Below are 21,708 nucleotides of genomic sequence, written 5' to 3'. Positions count from 1 at the left end.
GGATTGGGCCATCAATGGCTATTAGCCAAGATGATCAGGGATGCAACCCCATGCTCTAGGTGTCCCTCATCCTGTGACTGCTAGAAGCTGGGACTGGACAGCAGGGGATGGATCACTAGATAAACTGCCCTATTCTGTTCATTCCCTCTGAGACATCTGGCACTAGCCACTGTCGGAAGACAGGATACGGATCTAGATGGACCACTGGTCTAACCCAGTATGGCTGTTCTTATGTTCTTATTTGTACTCATGTCAAATAAGAATGAGGAAGGAGGCACAAAACCTTAAGCTAAGACAACATTGGGCACTCAAAGGACTTTAAGTGGAACTTTCATACAATATCCGGAAAGAAATTTAAGATATAGCTGTGCTCTGAATAACTGTTTTTGTGGAATTCTATATTTACTGTCATAAGCTTCCATATCAATTTTGTTCAGCAGACAAGTAAAAACATGTTTACTAAACTGCCAACCTTACGAATTCAAAATTGGGTCTTAAAGTCAAGCTTAATTCTTTCCTTTTTATGTATCTTCACAGAAGAAACCAGTTTGACTTTAAGACCCCAGTTTGAGTGTGCAGGGTTGGCTTTTAGATAAGAAGTGTTACTTGTGTACTCAACAAGGTTGAGATGGAATATTTGAGACAGAAACATGGAACCCCAAAATGCAGTTGTTAGAGAATCATTTTTTAAGGGTAGAACCACACTGTAGAGAAAACAATTTTTTTTAAATAAATTGGACAACGATTTGGACTAAAAAGAATTGTGATCTAATGAACTGAGAATGGGTGTACGAGCCAGACAACTATGAGATCTAATCCTGGCTCTGTTACTGGCTCATAGTGTAGCCTCACAAGTAATTTAACCTTTCTGCTTCAGTTTTCCCATCTGAGAAAAAATGAACACACTGCTTAGAGGTGTTGAGAGGGTTAATATTTGTACAATGCTTTCAATACGCAAAGCACTGTGAAAAAGCTAACTATTCTGGTAAAAGATTAATTTGCTATCTCAAGATGGACTTAGCTTCTCGGCCTCCTCTCCTAAAGCTTTCTTATTTTTCCACATATTAAAAGAAAGAGAATGATAAACTATTAAAATGTAGTTACTCATACCTTTATCACTTCCATAATAATAGAAGGCTGTTCTACTCAGAGCACACCAACGCTTCTGCCATTCAAAGCCAAGAAAACTGTGGTCTGCAATTAATATACAATTTATGTTAGATTGCTTTTACTACATATATTTAACAGAAATATATATACAATGTGTATTTTCTTCAAAAGGCGAGAAAAGGAAAAGAGGTAGCTGTATGCAGTCCAGAGGGAAAACTTGGAGTAAAAAGGAGAAGAGAACAAAAAAGAACTTGAAGGTGGTAAACAGTACAGACAGGATAGTCTTGTGTGGTATTAAATATACAGGAACTATAAACAACTTTATAAATACCTTCTACAGTTGTAACGCAGCATTAAACAGGCGTTAAGGTGAAAACACAAGGATTTATTCAATCAACGTAAATATTGACTGAACCAAAGCTAAGCTCAATATTTGCTTTGTTGAAGGAAAATAAATCTTGATGCTCCCCGAAACATGAAGTCAACATACACATTGTTACATACATTCTTCAAAAATACCCACAAATCTCTGAATTATGTGTCACACTAGAAACTCAATGACCCATCACAAGGCTCCTCAGTTTACAACGAACTATGATTATTTTCTTGTATGTCACAATACAAATTATTTGAAGTCTCCTCTTTTAGCTAATGGTGTTGTGATAGATATGCTAATTTCCTGCCATATCCTTGGGAGTCCTTATTGAATTAATTATGAATATATTTGGGATCCATTGTATTCAGTGAATGATTTATGTGTTATCATGGGCTAGGATTGTATCTAACCTCTGAAGGGGGAAGATGTGACAGATGTGAAACCTGGGGACTCAAAGGACTATATTGAACGATGTGCCAGACAAGAATGGACTTCTGGCACAAAAAGTGTTTAGTGGTTTTCCTGAGTAATATCCAGGAGGAGGTGAGTGCAAATTCTTCACTTCTGGTTATGCAAAAACCCAACTTTTTTAAGTTATGCCCTGAAGAGTAGGCCTTTGTCTGCTGATTACCCATGAAACCACGATCAATGGTCCAAGCTGTATAAAGGAAAGGCTGAATGCTTTATGGTTGTTCTAGTTCTGAATCTGAGACAGTTATGTACTTGTAACCATGGGAAAACCTCTTTGTTGGTTTTGAAGACTGACATCTACCAGAGTCTCAGACTGGAGTTGAGGTGACCTCTGGTAAGCTTTTTAGCATGCGTCTAGGTTCTTCTATTGTTTGTTAGCATTCTCTGTGATCTTTTACCTTAAGAATAAATGTATTTGCACAGAAAGGGCTGTGTGGTAACATTAATATGAACATTTTTCATAAAGCTAGCTTACTTTACCTTTTCTGCGTTTTTCAAGGTATCCAGCCTTTAGAACAAATTGAAGGTCTTGAGCAGCAACAGGAGGAAACTGGTTCCCTGAAAGAAAAGAAAAGTATTATAAACTGCTGTTTTTCAAGCTAAACACTACTCTATCCATATTAATAAGAGTTGGCTGATTTTACACTGGCAGTGCCAAGGAACTACTGGAAGAGCAGAATTCTATTAACTACTATTTCAGATAATTTTTGGCTAAACAGTCACAAGTATAATGACAAAGCAGTTGGCTGCATTGCTATGCCAATGCAGTGACAGGAAAATTATAGCCGTGAACCAGCCCCTCAAGTCTCCAAGTGTGAAAAAAAAATCTGTATCTACTTTCCAGACAAGATGAAAATTCAACACATTACATTAATCTAGAAGATGTTAGTTTGCATCTTAAAATACACAGTTTAAAGTGAGCTGTTTAGTAAAATCAGAGTGTTTTCAAATGCTTGTATAGAAGCAAAGGTCCTTAAATACCTTAGATACAATTATTAACTGTAATTAAATGCAGAATTTAGTTTTTAGCCGTCATCACCTCCAAAAGCCTAACAAAAATCTACTGCAACAGTCTACAAAGCGTGCACCCACATGTCATGCTGTTTAGAAAGAAAGGAACCAGATGAAGGGATGATAAAGAGCAATGTCTTGTTATTGACAGATAATGTATAATTTGTGCTACATTAGGAAAGCACTGTTAAAACAAATAGACAGTACTTGGGGATATTGGACAGACAAGACAAACACACTGCTCACAAACTGCCCAAGCTGCTTCTCTTTCAGGAGTATTGTTATTTTCTGTAAAATGACCAATGTGTTCAGTTATATTTGAACTTCCCTCCCCCCACAATTGTTAGCTCACAGCTAGAAGTGTGAGATTCTAATATTCTAGATTAAACTGGAAACCTAGACACGAAGAACTTATTTAACAAATTAGTTTCAAATCTTCACAGATGTGGAATCAACTTTTTAAATTCTAAAATACTATAAAGAGCAGAAATACAGCTTTAGACGTGCCTGACCATTCATGTATACAAATGTCCAGTTTTTCCACAAGTACAGCAGCTACTCCTGTGAGGGGAGGGTTAATATATTTGAGCATCAAAATGTAGTTTTCCCATTACTTATTACCATTAAATAGTCATAATAAAGTCACTGTAGGTAGGTGGCAAATTTACATGGAAGCAATTTTTAATAAAAATTTTATACATAACCTTGTTAGTAATACAGTGAAAACCACACTAAGGATCACCATCAGAAGTCTGCTTTTTAAAGAAACCACTGTGAAATATCCCATCTGGAAACTAATTTGTCTAACCTTGAGCTAAACACTACCTCTGCTAGGTAACCAATGCCTGCTGGGCCCTTGGGTGGTCACTTAAAACAGGATTCTACCTTTACCTATTCTTTTTGGGTACTGGTTTTGTTAACAAAACATATTTGTGACAAGGCAAGAAAAATGTTATCGAGCACAAGAGCAAACAAGTTACTAAAGACTACAAAAGAAATGTACCGAAGAGAGGAATCTACTCCCCTGAGAAATCCAAAACTTTTCAAATAGTAAAAAAAAAAAAATATATGGTTAAGTTACAACCAATGTAGCAAAGTGTATTAAAATTCCAGTTATTACAAAATTGTGCTTTGACATTCAGTATTACACTATTACTTTTTTATTTCTAATTATTTCACCTTAAGATTATTACATTACACCAGGTTTCAGGGGGTCCCAAGCAGGACCAGCACTAGACTCACTGGGGCCCAGGACAGAAAGCCAAAGCCCTGGGCTCTGAGCCCCACCCAAGCCTCAGAAACTTAGTTTTGCGGGGCACCCTGTGGCATCGGGCCCCAGGCAACTGCCCTGCTTGCTACCCCATAACGCTGGCACTGCCTTTTATATGCAGAAAACCAGTTGTTGTGGCACAGGTGGGCCGTGGAGTTTTTATAGCATGGGGGGCTCAGAAAGAAAAAGGTTGAGAACCCCTGCCTCCACCATTATTATTTCCACTCCTGTGGAATTTATGACCAACATATTAAAAACAAAAGAATTATGTACCACATGCATGAAAGTATGTGACCACAAGAACTGTGACTGGGAATTTTACTCAGGACACTCACTAGCGCATCAGTTAAGAGGCTGATCTAGTTATTAGATCAAAATAATAACTGGTTTTTACTTGCTGAAGATACGCAAATGGTTTCTGGCTAAAGATCTACAGCTATTGGGCTGATGTACCTTAACTCAGTCACAGCTGTACTGAAAAATTATCCATTTCACGGATGGGGGAGGAGGCTTCAGAAACAGCCTGGATGTGCTGCTTTAAATTGGTCATTGGGAGGCATCAGTGTGCAACACTTCCAGCTTTACCTCCTCCATGAAGGCTTGTTAGACACTAGACCAAACACTGCAACAACAAATGTGGGGGAAGGGAAAAACCTAATCTGTCAAACACATTAACTATTGTTGCTTCATTTTTAAGCACAAGAGCTTCAAAACATTATCTGGACTCCAATTTTATGCAAGGTATTAGTTCAGGTTTGTTTTGTTTTTCTTTTCTGGGAGAGGAAGGGAAATCTGAAGGGGGTTATAATATAGCCTCTATAAGAGGTATCAGATCAATAGCCATGGACAATGAAGACCTTTATCTACAGTCCAAGAAAAGCATCCACAGGGATTTCTCCACACTTTCCTGACCATAGCTGGAACTTGATCTGGACTGCCTGCCTTCAGTGGAATAGAGGAGTTCAGGCTCCAGAGCAATTCCATCCTTCTCTCTGCTGAGATTGTCAAGTTAGTGCCAGCTGTATGATGGTAGTTTTGGGGATACAGAGATTAGCCTGCAGAGAACTAAAGTGAAAACAAAGTTATTTCACATAGGGCACTGAACAGCCTACTGTGTGGAAAGCTACAAGTAACAGCAGAGGCAGGTACTCAATACCATACTTCTTCTGGGTTATGGTGTGAGGAGCAGTCTCTCTCCTCTTCCCTTACCCCCACTAAGCAGTGCAGAACTGAGAACCCAACCCTGATTCAGCTGCTCACTGCATTATGAACAGCAGATCCACCAAACAAGAAGCAGGTCAGTTTGACTAGAGCTCAAAATCTATGGAAGTGGGAACTGACCAGATACTTGTCAATTTCACGCTGCAGCCTGGAAAGTCTTAGAACAGAAGCAGGGTGGCAATGGTGGGAGAGAAAAAGACAACACACAGAGCAGAGATTTGGCAAAGTTTCCTTTTTCCTTCCCCTCTACAACAGAAAGAGTATTAAGAATCAAGAGGGCAAAGGAGAAAGAATAAGGAGCATGGCAGGGGCAGCCCCACTCCACCCAGCCCAGTGCAAGGGCACTATTTACAAATCAGTAGTTGCCAGATGCACTATGGTCTGCCTGGCCCTGTGCTGCCAGCATGTCCCTTGCCCTCAGGGGCAGGCCCATGCCATGCCACACAGCCCCCCTGCCCAACACTGGAACACCCCCAGACCACCTAAGGCCAGAGTCCCCTCCATCCCCCCTTGACCCTGCCACAAATGCCCAGCATCCTACATAACACCACCCCTCCCAGCGCCCCCCTGCCCACAGCTCCACCACAACTGCCCAGCACCCCACACAGAACCCCCACTTCCTAGTGCCCCAACACATACAGATCTTCCCCGCCCCCTTACAGCCCAGGCCCCATCCCATAGACCCACTCACCCACACCCTGCCTCCTGGCCGCACTCACTGGCCCCGCTGGGAGGCAACTGTGTCTGCTGGGCTGAGCCGGCAGTGCAGCCAGGGCTGGTCCCGGGTCAGGGAATCGCTCCAGCCTCTGGAGTGGTGTGATCAGCCCTCTGGAGTGGCGTGATCAGCCAGGCCAGGATCTGCCCTGCTGGGCTCCCTCAGGACCAACTTACCTGGAGGGGTGCAGCCAAGACTCCCACACTGTCTCTTCCCAAAACTGTCTGAGACCGACCAGGCTTCTGCACCAGTCCCAGGTGGCTCAGTTCTGGGAAACAGAGACTGCCCGGAACTGGAGGTGGCCAGGTGGCAGAGAGAAGCTGGTGGGTGGGTCCAAGGGTGGAAAGGAGCTCTCGGATGGCCGAGAGAAGCAAGTGGTGGGTGTGTGTGGTGGGGAGAGCCAGCAGGCTGGCGGGGTCTCAGGGTGTAGTTCAAGTGGGGCAGGCTGGGGCCCCTTCTGCCAAGGGCCCAGCTCCATGGTGCTACTGATGCCATTGTAAACCAGGTACAGCAGAGAACTGCACCAGTGAAGGGAAGGTGGAAAGCTCACTGGAATGTAAAGCTGACTCCTAAACCAACCCCTTCCTTGCCCCATTATAGGGCACTTATAAGGGTATAATGAAAAGGAGTACTTGTGGCACCTTAGGGACTAACAAATTTATTTGAGCATAAGCTTTCTGTGAGCTACAGCTCACTTCATCGGATGCATTCAGTGTAAAACACAGTGGGGAGATTTATATACACAGAGAACATGAAACAATGGGTGTTACCATACACACTGTAATGAGAGCGATCACTTAAGGTGAGCTATTACCAGCAGGAGAGTGGCGGGGGGGGGGAACCTTTTGTAGTGATAATCAAGGTGGGCCATTTCCAGCAGTTGACAAGAATGTCTGAGGAACAGTGGGGGGGGGGGGAGAATAAATATGGGGAAATAGTTTTACTTTGTGTAATGACCCATCCACTCCCAGTCTCTATTCAAGCCTAAGTTAATTGCATCCAGTCTGCAAATTAATTCCAATTCAGCAGTCTCTCGTGGGAGTCTGTTTTTGAAGTTTTTTTGTTGAAGAATTGCAACTTTTAGGTCTGTAATTGAGTGACCAGAGAGATTGAAGTGTTCTCCAACTGGTTTTTGAATGTTATAATTCTTGACATCTGATTTGTGTCCATTTATTCTTTTACATAGAGACAGTCCAGTTTGACAAATGTACATGGCAGAGGGCATAGTTTCACTAAGCAAATTCGCTGTGTACAGACCCTAGGCTGCTGCTCCTTCTGCCAGGGCCAGAGCTATTGAAATTTGACAATCTGGGAGCCAGTTCCTTGAATACCCTCTACCCATCCTGTGCCCAATAGAGCTTGGTGCAAGAGTGAATCTGGCCCATTACTTTTAATAGTAAACACTTCACAGGGTGCCTTAACTTATGATTCAGGGTATGAGTCTGTCACGGAGGTAACGGATTCCATGACTTTAGGGGACCTCTGTACTTCTCCAGTGGCAGGGCTGGAGCAGGACTGAAGCCCCTGCTGGAGCCTGGAGCCCCAGGACTGAAGCAGCGGGGGAGGGAGGGGCTGGGTCAGCCCCAAGGCTGCCAGAGCAGTCGCCCGCAACACCCCTTCCCTACAGCACTACCACTGTTAGTTCCCCCCGCTCCCCGCCACACACACATACAGTATTTTTAGTAAAAGTTAGGGACAGTGCATGGGCTTCCGGAAATTTTTGTTTATTGCCTGTCCCTGACTTTTACTAAAAATACCCATGACTAAATGTTAACCTTACCTACATGAAATTTAAATATGTATTAGTTTTTGATTTCCAGTGAATGTGAAGTTGTTATATTATCAATACAAAGTAAATTAAAGAACACTGGGTCATGTTATACCACAGTATGTGCCACTAGTAAGATATTTTATTTCTCCAACGTGTGCTCGCTAAGGGATACATAAAGCAAGAAATAATTAGAGGCCAATGCATTCTTAAGGGGTGCTTAGCATGTTTATGGGAAGTTAAGCAGGTGAAGTGGAGATAAGTGTGATTCAGTAACAACTAAGTGATCTATTATAACTTGTCTTCCCAGCAAAGCATTGTGGCTGTGATGATAATAATGGTAAAAAGAACTTTTCCTCTAGAAAGAGCGATTCAAGATCTATTGGTCATCCTGAAAGGAAAACTGTGAAACTGAAATATAATTTGTAAAGGAGAGTTTACAGTTGTTTCAGCTTCTCTCTCTTCCCCTGCAATTTTCTAACTTTTATTTTACAAATCACTGTTCTTTTAAAAAATATATGTTTTTATTCTCCCTTCTTACTGTTGAAAGATCCACACACACAAAAGGGAAACTGCCTGACTATAAAAAGAAAAGGAGTACTTGTGGCACCTTAGCGACTAACAAATTTATTTGAGCATAAGCTTTCGTGAGCTACAGCTCACTTCAGCATCCGATGAAGTGAGCTGTAGCTCATGAAAGCTTATGCTCAAATATATTTGTTAGTCTCTAAGGTGCCACAAGTACTCCTTTTCTTTTTGCAGCTACAGACTAACACGGCTGCTACTCTGAAACCTGCCTTACTATGTCAATAACATTGAACCAGTTCCAGTTATCTTTAATCAAAACCGAAAGGTGTACTTAGCCCATGTTAGAAAATACAAAGGAAAAGCGCTAATCATAAAAAAGCACGTCGTCAACTATTAAGAGAGAAAAGCATCACTAAATGGGCACAATATTTCCGTATTTATTAATGGCAAATCTATCTACAAAATGATGAACAAAGTCACTTTCTCGGCCAAAGGCTACTTGGCTCCTGTCAGACTGAAAGCTGACGAAGCGTTTCTGGAAGTGCGTGTCAAATTTCAGTGAAGAAGATGCATTGTCCCAGCAAGGAAGGTAGTGCATGCCTTCTCTTCCCCAAAACTTACTTTCTTCATATATTCCATTTCCCTTTAATCTTGAAATGAAACACTTGTTCATTGCTAACAACTTGTTGCAGAGAAATTCAATTGTCCTTGGCCTGTCCACTGTAATGCAATGTAATAATGCCTGTTACCCAAAATGGTTAACCTACACAGGTGTTTTGCATATATTTAAATATATTTCTTTTCCTTGGAAATGTTTTCAAGAACGCCAATTTGCATTCAATTAAAAAAATATTTTCCTCACTTTCAAAGGCTTTTTGTTAAGGGAAGGTGATTAGCAGGCAAGTCTCCAGTAGCCTCATCAATTGTTTTCAACATCTTTGGAAAGAATACATTAGTAACATGCAAATAGAAGTAGCCTACTAGCTGTCAGATAACACAGCACACAGAACACAATGTTAAAGCTGCAAGATTTCAACAGCAAATACATTACTGGTCACCTAGACATAAGCCATCATATGTTTTCAAAGGTGTCTCGAAGAAAAAGAAGCTGTGTCATGTAGCTCTTCAAACTACTTCTTTCAAGGGTAGTTTGTGGAGCCCTCTGCTCTACAGCCCTCTGCTCTGTAATAATGTCTTATTCATAATTTCATTTGCATGCACTTGGCTCCCCAGAAAGGAATGTATTTGGGTGATAGGGTTTCTTATTCAGGAATATTTAAAAGCAGTGCCATCCATTTCTAGTTATTTAGCTCTTTCTGGTTTTGGAACTGGAGTTTTCGTTACCAACTTTAAGGCTACAGCTTTAGGGCCTAAATTCTGCAGGTCTCTTCTCTGCTTCTCCCCATGAAAGGAGACGGAGAGAGAGAAGGGGAGTTCTCTGCTTCCCTTCTGTATGTTCAAGAGAAGGCAGTGGACCAGGTGGCTCAAATGCTACTGCCGTGTATTATTTATAGAAAGAAATATTAGGTTCAGTTTCCATCCCTAAATATTATGCTGCTTTAAAGATTGCTTTTCATTTATTCCCTATTCATGTGATTATATCTTAAAGTGTAGTATGTACAATTTAGGTTAAAAACTATTAATATCTCTGGCTCTTTATATCTCTATAACCCTTACTTATTTGTTTGTGTTCAACCCCTCTCTTTCACTTAACATTCGTGCTTTCATTTGACACCTTCACTTCTTTCTTTGTCATCATTTGCTGGGTCAGAATATTAGGCCCCATCCACCTGTGACCAGTCTGGTGGAATTATTCTATAATCAGACACTCCTATTGATTATTCTGTTCTTAAATTTAAAATTTTACACTTTGATCTTACTTTTCTACACAGATTTTTCTTTTGGATATGTGCATACTTGCATTGTTTCTTTAATTGGTTCTAAGATGTCCTTTGTTGCTACATTTTGTTGTATAGCTCCTCAAAAGCTATTATATTAATTAAAAAATAATCACTTTACCCCTTGCTTCATAAAGGACTGAAACATAAGCAATTAGCTAACTGCAAAGCACCAAAATAACTACCCATGGCATTAAGATGGTGATACTGTATATTGTAAATGGCGATGGTTTCTCATTTTGCCAAAAGGAGCCATGAAGTTGGTCACAGGAGCATGTTGTGGCTTCTGCTGTTTATCAAAGACAAGCAAGACAGAAGGAATTAGAGAATCCGAATGAGCATTTGTATAGGCTAGCATGATCATTGGTGGAAAAGGAGGACATACAAGGTCAAAGCACCCTCTCTGAGGAGACTAGATCAAAAGTGGTATACAAAAATCCTCCTGTGCAAGTTTACTGACTGGCAACTCTGAAATACAAAGCACAGAAAGTTTAGTAGAATTTTGCTTAAATCCCTCCAAGAATCATTAAATCTAATTAATCATTCTGGATGGTGGAAATGGGAAATCTCAATCATCCACAGGCCCACACTGCAGCTAAAAGGAAGGCATATCAGATGTAGAGACATGAAAAACTAGTTCATGTTGTCAGTGTGACAGCGAAGCAGAAAACTGAACATTTTAAGAGATCCGTAAAGTGTCCTGAAAATGCACACCTCCATAAAAGCCATGTATCTGCCTCCCAGACATGAGCAAGTCAAAATAGGCTATAATTGAAAAATTAGATGTACAAGAAATTCCTATCATATGATATAGGCAGGTTAAATACTTTACTGCACAATCTCAGACAAGTATACATGTCCAAATTTAAACAGAAAGTAAAGATTCAGAGCACCCCCACAAAATATATGAACCATTCGCAGTGCTGTCAACCAACCGCTGAAAACTAAGGATATGTTCACACTGCGTTGTAAACCTGGGTTTACCTGGACTCAGGTCTCACAGATGTTCTAACTAGGGCAGACAAGCACTTAAAAAAATTAATTGTGATTAATCTTGCTGTTAAACAACAATAGAATACCACTTATTTTAAATATTTTTGGATGTTTACTATATTTTCAAATATATTTATTTTGAATACAGAGTGTACAGTGCTCACTTTATATTTATTTTTATTACAAATATTTGCACTGTAAAAAACAAAACAAAATTTTTTTTCAACTCAACTCATACAAGTACTGTAGTGCAATCTCTTTATCATGAAAGTTGAATTTACAAATGTAGAATTATGTACAAAAAACCCCCCTGCATTCATAAATAGAACAATGTAAAACTTTCGCGCCTACAAGTCCACTCAGTCCTACTTCTTGGTCAGCCAATCACTCAGACAAACAAGGTTGGTTACGATTTGCAGGACATAATGGTGCCTGCTTCTTGTTTACAATGTCACCTGAAAGTGAGAACAGGCGTTCACATGGCACTATTATAGCTCGCATCGCAAGATATTTACGTGCCAGATGTGCTAAAGATTCATATGTCCCTTCATACTTCAATTACCATTCCAGAGGACATGTTTCCATGCTGATGACGGGTTCTGCTCGATAACGATCCAGAGCAGCGCGGACTGATGCATGTTTGTTTTCCTCATCATGAGTCAGATGCCACCAGCAGTGCTTTTTTGGTGGTTTGGGTTTTGTAGTTTCCGCTTCAGAGTGTTGCTCTTTTAAGACTTCTAAAACACATCCCACACCTCGTCCCACTCAGATTTTGGACGGCACTTCAGATTCTTAAACCTTGGGTCGAGTGCTGTAGCTACTTTTAGAAATTTCACCTTCTTTGCGTTCTGTCAAATCTGCTGTGAAAGTGTTCTTAAAACGGACATGTGCTGGGTCATCATCCGATACTAATTTTACATGAAATATATACGGAATACGGGTAAAACAGAGCAGGAGACATACAATTTCCCCCCGCTCCCACCGGAGTAGTGTCACAAATTTAATTGATTCATTATTTTTTTAATGAGCATCATCAGCATGGAAGCATGTCCTCTGGAATGGTGGCCAAAGCATGGAAGGGGCATACGAATGTTTAGCATATCTGGCATGAATACCTTGCAATGCTGGCTACAAAAGTGCCATGCAAATGCCTGTTCTCACTTTCAGGTGACATTGTAAATAAGAAACAGGCAGCAGTATCTCCTGTCAATGTAAACAAACTTGTTTGTCTTAGAAATTGGCAGAATAATAAGTAGGACTGAGTGGACTTGTAGGCTCTAAAGTTGTGCATTATTTTGTTTTGGAGTGCAGTTATAAAACAAACAAAAAAAATCTACATTTGTAAGTTGCACTTTCACAATAAAACGTACTTGTTTACATCAGTACTTGTATGAGGTGAATTGAAAAATACTATTTCTTTTGTTTATCATTTTTACAGTGCATATATTTGTAATAAAAAATAATAATATAAAGTAGCACTGTGCACTTTGTATGCTGTGTTGTAACTGAAATCAATATTGAAAATGTAGAAAAACATCCAAACATATTTAATAAAATTCAATTGGTATTCTATTGTTATAAGTGTGACTAATCACAATTAATTTTTTTAATCGCAATTAATTTTTTTGAGTTAATCGCGTGAGCTAACTGCTATTCATTGACAGCCCTAGTTCTAACATGTCCATACCACAGTACATAGACCTTCTGACTTGGGTCTGTGGCTTGAGCTGTGATCACAATGCAGAATGACAGGGCTTGCACCTGGGTCACAACAGGACTTGGTCTTTGACCCATTATTCTACCAAGGTCCTAGAACCTGGGTCCCGAGTGCTTGCTGACCCAAGTGAGACTGATTTATGCTGGATGGAAGAAGGCTTTGGGTCAATTCTGAGTCAGAGTCCAGGATTCGTGTGCAGTGCAGACATACTGTAAGAGGCCATGAAAAATTATCCCACCGCAGGACTATGACCAGTATGGCATCAGAATACATGTGGACAGTGTGTCTGATCAGGTCATTGTTCCTATATTCCCAGATGAATGGAAGGATGAAGGTCCTCTGGTACATCAAGTAGCAGCTTAAAAGCAAATGAATCCCGACCCCTGCGTCAACAGACTGGTCAGGCTGAGACAGACTGCCTAGAAGCAAAGGGGGAGGCAAGAGCACATACAGGGGGAGGCAGGGGCTGACCCCTCCTTCTCCTTACATCCTCTGCCTCCCATTGGCCTAGGTGAGGGGAGCTCCCCTTAGTTGTAGTGTAGGAGCTGTGATTTTCAGGATGCCTCACATCTGACAGATGCTCTGTTTTGGGATTAGGAAAGAAGTTTTCCCATTGTGGCCAAATTAGACAAGTTCCAGTGGGTTTTTTCACTTTCCTCCCTGGCACAGTTGAATGGAATAGGAACTGTAAGTTTAATATTAGGAACGGTAAGACTGTTTAACTCATGATAATTTGAGGCTAGTGTCCAGTGAGGATAAAAACTAAAAGGGCAAGCTCCCAGAGGTAAATGAAACCTGGACATTTGCTAGTTGGCCTCATACCTATAGGAGAAGGGGAGACCTGAAGTCTTCACAGACTGAGGTCCCAACTTGCTACCCGCTTATCCACCCACACACAAAGGGGAGGGCAAGAGGATTCAGAAATGAGCTGAGTCATAAGGGTAGGCCAAGGAGGGTCTACCCTGAATCACTGGCTATATGGCAGGAGCCCAATAACTCCGCACTAGACCCAATTAAAATGCCTGGTATGTAAGAGAAGGGTATATAGCACGCCTCCCCAGTATTAATTAATAAAGTTGAAGCCCGCCACTTACCATTCACGTATCTGTCATTCATTTCCTTGTGTGTCCTAGGGTTCTCAGCCCTCCAGGATTGTCTCCAGGAATTAAAGATTAATCCAGGAGTCTCCAGGAATTAAAAATTAATCTTTAATTAAAGTATCAGAGGGGTAGCTGTGTTAGTCTGGATCTGTAAAAGCAGCAAAGAGTCCTGTGGCACCTTGTAGACTAACATACATATTGGAGCATAAGCTTTCACCGAAAGCTTCTGCTCCAATACATCTGTTAGTCTATAAGGTGCCACAGGACTCTTTAATTAAAGGCTACCTCATGTGATGAAATCTCCAGGAATACACCCAACCCAAAATTGGTAACCCTAGTGTGTCCTGATCAACATTTCGGGCATCTCCAACTAATGATCAGCTCCTTACCCTTTGATGTATGGTCACTAAAACATATAAAAAAACTAACACTGCACTTTAGCTGTACAATCGCATTTACCATTTATTTGCCTATAACCACCCAGGGAATACAGAATTCCCAAAGAGATAGTCAAACGTGCCTCAATACTTTGGGAACAACAACCAGACTAGTTAAAGTTAAGGTTTTTCTTTTTTCTTCTGTGGGTTTTTCATAGCTTTAATGTTAATCATATTTTTGGAGTGTTTAGTTTCCTCTTGGCATGACTGGCAGTTTTTGTTCGGCAAAGGCCAAACACTAAACTGGAATAGAGACTAAACAATAATGACAGATATTTGGCCCAACACAAGAAAGATCATTCAGTCTGGCAAAAAGTTTTCCTTTGGTATAAATGCTACTTTGCAAAAAGTGAATATATTGTGTAGCAAACAATATATAAAAAACACCAGTGTACATTTATTTTAGTTTCCACATCCTGGTAATTCGGGTGTTTATTATACAATAAAATATAGCTATTTCAAGCTATATACACACACACACACATCTTAATTTATTACTGTCAAGCTCTCTAAAGTGTAACTAAAACAGGTGCTATGATGGTTTTCTGTCATCTAAATGTTGGTTAGGGTAAGATGATATAAACTATATTTTCCAACAAGTTGCATGAAAGTTAAACCTAACTTGAAGCATGTTATATTTTCCCTTAATTGATTAGGAAAATCATCCAATGATCATTTGGATTTCTGGTGAATACATTCAAGTAGGAGATCGAGGGAGAACATTTTAACTGTAAATTTGAGGTCTATTCACCTATACCAAAGTAACGCCTGGGAAATGGGAAATTATCATACAACCTCAGAACACCATTCAAAAACCGCTAATATAAAATGTACAATGTTTTGTAATGTGATTGCATGAGGGGATGCCACTTGGAGTAAAGATCTGTATTCTGCTGAACAGTTCCAGCAGTTCTGACTTGTGGCCAGACTCTTGGCCTAGTAAATTTCTGAAAGGAAACATACAGATAAACTATCTGAGCATTTTAAGTGCTCCAACGGCTTATATACTAGAACAAAAAGTTATAACATTGCTGGCTGCAGCTAAAAACTTTTCATCTGTAAAAAATAAAAAATATGAGGTGTCCTACAGACAGCTAAAGAAGAGAAACAATTTTTGAAGGTGGAGTCAAGATTTTCACAACGAACAAACAGATTTTTGTAAGTTTCTATATATATCAAAATGCTTTGTTTGGGGTTTCTATGTACCTCTCTACCTGCCAGGTGGGCACTAGTTTTTGTACATTTATTTTACTACTCTGATAATCTGAAGTGAAAAGTTAAATTGAGTTGCCAATGAAGGATCACACTGAGTAAATAAAACAAAACCAACAAAAGAAATTAGATCCCCATGAGCCTTTCAAGTTTTCCTATTATGGCACAACCTACACCTGGAAATACCTCAACAGCCAGCAATAAGAGGCTCTTTCCAGTGTAATTATAAATCCACCACAACAATGAAATTGCATTTACAAAACCAAGCCACAATAGATGGTGTAATACTGTGATGAATTCAGCCATTCCTTTTGAACAGGGCGATAGAGGTCTCTTGAGAAGAGGCTGACCCTCATCCTTTAAAGTCCTAATGTGACCAAGTTCTTCCGGGGCCCATACTGTCTGAGGAGAGGTAGTGAAAGACCACTGGCTTCACTGTCAACAAGATGCAGGTGAACCCCTCTCTATATTTCCTTCTCATTAGGCTCAATCACCACTATCACAAAGATGTCAAAATGGCTGTAGCAGATTGGCATCTAAATGAAAACCAGCCAGCTCAAATTGCACCAGATGTAATCTGACCAGATTAAAAAAGGAAGTGGGAAACACTGCAAGAGATTAAGATATTGCCCTTATTCTCCAAAGGCATCTTCCCTCCAGTTGCCAGATTTGCAGAAAATCTCAGGATTTTAAGAGAGTCTTCATTAATCTTGGATATCAGGTAGAAATGTGTCATAAATGGTCTTGTTCCAACTTCCAGTTCAGCCTTTCTCCTGCCATGGTACACCACCACTTCGTCTTGGATAAGGATCTAGCCACAATGATCCATTCAATTCATTAAAATTTCCAGAATAGATTATTATAAATCTCTATATCTGGGATGATGATGGAGGCAAGACAGAAGCCAACATGAGCAGAACACTGCTACACCCTTAGCAGAGAAAAAAAATCAAATCAGTTATCTGCATCCACTGCGTCCCCTACCCCCTTTTGTTTTCTGTGCCAATTCAAGGCTCTGCCTTAACTTTTAGGGCCTTCAACAGGTGGAGGTTAGCCTACATCAAAGGTTGTCTATCCATTCATGTCCCTCATGGGAACACTGAATCTAATAACATCCATAGTGAAGCCTGAGAAAAGTCATTCGCAGTCAAAGGCCCTTGACCATGGAACATCCTACCAGAAGAGAAGACTCTGCCCTAGCCTCCTTATTTTCAGAGACTTGCTGTTTTGCAAAAACCTTCCTACAATAACCAAATGACAAAGGACTGCAACCAAAAATAAACAAAGCTACTGAACCTTGGAGAGGCAAAGCTCATTATCTTCCAAAGACAATTCTATGCAACTCTTAATTACTGTATTTGGTTCTATATACAGTGGGAACACAGTTTCTATCATTATAAAATATTCATGCAATTCCAGCAAATCTTGCAATTCTGAATACAGCAGAATCTTTCAAACTGACACAAATGTTTAAGGGTGCCATTGGATGCCCTATGAATACTATCAACGTTCAAATGAATCCAAACGAAGAAGAAAACAGTACTGCAAATACTACTATTCCTGTAGTATTAAATCCTTCATAATGGTAAGCAACAATCATTCACCAGACCAGATTGCTATTCTCTCTGCTGAGCTCCAGGCTGGCTTCTCCTTTCAAATCTCATCTCAAATACCTTTAACGGGAATATCCCAGGCACATGAGAAAGAAATGGTCCCCAAGACCAGAAAAGAGAGTACTGATAGATACTGTGCTCTGCAGTGGAATCATAAATGGGGAGATGGGGAGTGGCAGGGGACAGGAAGACTGGTAAGATATTAAGTGGGGAAAAACCTGTATGGAGGTCATGTGGCCTGTAAAAAAGATTAATAGATTCCATGGACAGAAGGGACTATTGTGAGGTCCCAGAACTCCCCCAAAATAATTCCTAGAGCATATCTTTTAAAAAACATCCAATCTTGATTTAAAAATTGCTGGTCATGGAGAATCCACAACCCTTGGAAAACTGTTGCAATGGTAAATTACTTTCATCATTAATTTTTTTGCCTTATTTCCTGTCTGAATTTGTCTAGCTTCAACTTCCAGCTATTGGATAATGTTATACCTTTCTCTGCTAGATCGAAGAGCCTATTATCAAATAATTGTTCCCCATGTACGTACTTTAAGACTTTAATCAAGTCACACCTTAACCTGTTCTTTGTTCAGCTAAATAGATTGAGTTCCTTGAGTCTATCACTGTAAGGCACGTTTTCTAATCCTTTAATCCTTCTTGTGGCTCTTCTCTGAACTCTTTCCAATTAATCATTATCCTTTGTGAACACCAGAACTGGACACAATATTCCAGCAGTGCTCACACTAGTTGAGAAACACTGGGGTCTTTATTTTAAACTTTTATTTAAAATGGCTGTTATTTTTTGCTGTACTAGTTCAGAACAATCCTGATCTCTGACCTTTTATTCTTTGTCCTTTTTATCTTCTTCTGAAATTTCTGGTCAACCTTTCGTTTCCCTTAATCCTTCTTACCCACACCAAACTCATTTGAAGAATTAGAATGGCAAACTACCTGGTGAATGAACTGCTGTTGAAACCTCAGCCGATTGTGGCATTATAGCAGTTTGAATATTAGAACACCTACTGAATCTGCAAAGTGTCACTTAGCCCTGGTCTACACTACGAGTTTAGGTCCAATTTAGCAGCGTTAGATAGATTTAATCCTGCACCTGTCCACACGACAAAGCCATTTTTGTCGACTTAAAGGGCTCTTAAATTCGATTTCTATACTCCTTCCCGACGAGGGGATTAGTGCTGAAATCGACATCGTTGGGTCGAATTTGGAGTAGTGTGGACACAATTCAACGGGATTGGCCTCTGGGACCTATCCCAGAGTGCTCCATTGTGACTGCTCTGGACAGTACTTTCAGCTCGATGCACTAGTCAGGTACACAGGAAAACCACTGGGAACTTTTGATTTTCATTTCCTGTTTGGCCAGCGTGGCAAGCTCATCAGCAGAGGTGACCATGCAGAGCTCATCAGCACAGATGACCATGCAGTACCAGAATCGCAAAAGAGCTCCAGCATGGACCAAATGGGAGGTACTGGATCTAATTGCTGTATGGGGAGACGAATCCGTGCTATCAGAACTCCATTCCAAAAGACGAACTGCCAATATATTTGAAAAAATCTCCAAGGGCATGATGGACAGAGGCTATAACAGGGACCTGCAGCAGCGCTGCGTGAAAATTAAGGAACTCAGGCAAGCCTACCAAAAAACTAAAGAGGCAAATGGCCATTCTGGACATGCCGCTTCTATGATGGGCTGCATGCAATTCTAGGGGGTGCCCATAGCACTACCCCACCCCCCCGTGGACACCTGCAAGGGGGGAGTCTCACACAACAGGGATGAGGATTTTGGGGATGAGGAAGATGATGATGAGGAGGAGGATAGTGCACAATAGGCAAGTGGAGAAACCGTTCTCCCCAACAGCCAGGAACTGTTTATCACCCTGGAGCCAGTACCCTCCCAACCCGGGCTCCCGGACCATGAAGCCAGAGAAGGCACCTCTGATGAGTGTACCTTTGAAATATAATACATGGTTTAAAAGCAAACGTGTTTAATGATTAATTTGCCCTGAAGACTTGGGATGCATTCGCGGACAGTACAGCTACTGGAAAAGTCTGTTAACGTGTCTGGGGAGAGGAAATCCTCCAGGAACATTATTAAGGGACATTCAGAGGTGGCCGTTCCTGCTGGGCTGTTTGCCTGTGGCTAAAAAGAAATCATCCCCGCTTTTAGCCATGCGGGGGCAGGGGGCCTTCATGCTGAGCTGTTCGTGTTTGGCTGGCAGGGATCTTCCCTGATACTAGCCACGTGGTGGGGACAGGGGGGAGTGAAGCGATCATCCCAGAGAATTGGGTGGTGGTGGTGGTGGGGTAGTTGGGTTTGTGCTGCATGTTAAGCTGAAAATCGCAGCCCCTCCTTTTAAATGGCCTACCTAACAGGTGCTTGGTATGGGAAAGGAGGGCACTGCTGTTTGAAACCATTCCCACATGTTATGAAGGTTGAAGAAGCCAAAAGACTGTGGCTTACCATGGCTGCCTGCAAGCCGAATTCTGTTGCCCAGCCCTGCGTGTGTGATCTCTCACACCAAACCAGCAGGCCCTCAATATAAGAAACAAAATGCGACCTTGTACCGAAAGCACATGTGCTATGTAATGTTAATAGCTTGGTTCACCGTGAAAGAGTCTACCCATTGTTCTCTAAAATGTGTCTTTTAAAATACTACTCTCCTTTTCTTCCTCCCGCTGCGGCAAATGTTTCAATGCTTCCCCTATCATCTCCGTCCCAGAGGCTAGCGCAGATAAGAAGGCAAAAAAAAAGCACTCGCGATGAAATGCTCTCTGAGCTCATGCAGTCCTCCCGCACTGAAAGAGCTCAGCAGAATGCGTGAAGGCAAACAATGGCAGAGTCCAGGAAAGCAGAAAATGAACGCGAGGACAGGAGGAACGAGCAAGATGAGAGGTTGCGGGAGCAAGAGGAGAGGTGGTGGCAGCGTGATGAGAGGAGGCAGGATGCAATGCTGAGGCTACTGGTGGATCCAACTGATATGCTCCGGCGTCTGATGGAGCTGCAGGAAAGGCAGCAGGAGCACAGACTGCCACTGCAGCCCCTGTGTCACCACCCGCCCTCCTCCCCAAGTTCCATAGCCTCCTCACCCAGACACCCAAGAACGCGGAGGGGTGGGGGGGGGCCCTCCAGGCACCCAACCACTCCATCCCAGAGGACTGCCCAAGCAACAGAAGGCTGGCATTCAATAAGTTTTGAAGTGCAGTGTGGCCTTGTCTTTCCCTCCTCCCATCATCCACCATCCCACCCGGTGCCTCCCTCCTCCCTCACCCCTCCTGGGCTACGTTGGTAGTTATCCCCCTATTTGTGTGATGAATTAATAAAAATGCATGATTTTGAAACAACAATGACATCATTGCCTCTGCAAGCATGATCGAAGTGGGGAGGGTGATTGGCTTACAGGGAAGTAGAGTGAACCAAGGGGGTGGGTTTTCATCAAGGAGAAACAAACAGAACTGTCACACCGTAGCCTTGCCAGTCATAAAACTGGTTTTCAAAGCTTCTCTGATGTGCAGCGCACCCTGCTGTGCTCTTCTAATTGCCCTGGTGTCTGGCTGCGTGTAATCAGCTGCCAGGCGATTTGCCTCAACCTCCCACCCCGCCATAAACGTCCTCCCCTAACTCTCACAGATATTGTGGAGCACACAGCAAGCAGCAATAACAATGGGAATATTGGTTTCGCTGAGATCTAACCAAGTCAGTAAACTGTGCCAGCCCACTTTTAAACATCCAAATGCACATTCTACCACCATTCTGCACTTGCTCAGCCTATAGTTGAACAGCTCCTGACTACTGTCCAGGCTGCCTGTGTATGGCTTCATGAGCCATGGCATTAAGGGGTAGGCTAGGTCCCCAAGGATAACTATAGGCAATTCAACATCCCCAACAGTTATTTTCTGGTCTGGGAAGTAAGTCCCTTTCTGTAGCTCTTCAAACAGACCAGAGTTCCTGAAGATGCGAATGTCATGTACCTTTCCCGGCCATCCCACATTGATGTTGGTGAAACGTCCCTTGTGGTCCACCAGTGCTTGCAGCACCATTGAAAAGTACCCCTTGAGGTTTACATACTGGCTGCCAAGGTGGTCCGGTCCCAAAATAGGGATATGTGTTGCATCTATCGCCCCACCACAGTTAGGGAATCCCATTGCAGCAAAGCCATCCACTATGACCTACACATTTCCCAGAATCACTACCCTTGATAGTAGCAGCTCAGTGATTGTGTTGGCTACTTGGATCACAGCAGCCCCCCCAGTAGATT

General features: G+C 41.7%; 1 protein-coding gene across 1 annotated transcript in view; it reads right to left on the bottom strand.

Moving 5' to 3' along the window:
- The window catches only part of SKAP2 (src kinase associated phosphoprotein 2), a 150,419-nt gene that overhangs the window by 49,185 nt on the left and 79,526 nt on the right, over nt 1-21,708 (bottom strand). Inside the window, exons 5-6 of the mRNA XM_077811346.1 lie at nt 2,438-2,515; nt 1,111-1,194 (exon numbers count right to left, since the gene is read on the bottom strand). Coding sequence (XP_077667472.1) covers nt 1,111-1,194; nt 2,438-2,515 — 162 coding nt within the window. The remainder of the gene's footprint in view (nt 1-1,110; nt 1,195-2,437; nt 2,516-21,708) is intronic.

This window comes from Eretmochelys imbricata, chromosome 2 (genome assembly GCF_965152235.1).
Source record: "Eretmochelys imbricata isolate rEreImb1 chromosome 2, rEreImb1.hap1, whole genome shotgun sequence".
Classification (NCBI taxonomy): domain Eukaryota; kingdom Metazoa; phylum Chordata; order Testudines; family Cheloniidae; genus Eretmochelys; species Eretmochelys imbricata.
This window is presented reverse-complemented; position numbering and strand designations above follow the sequence as displayed.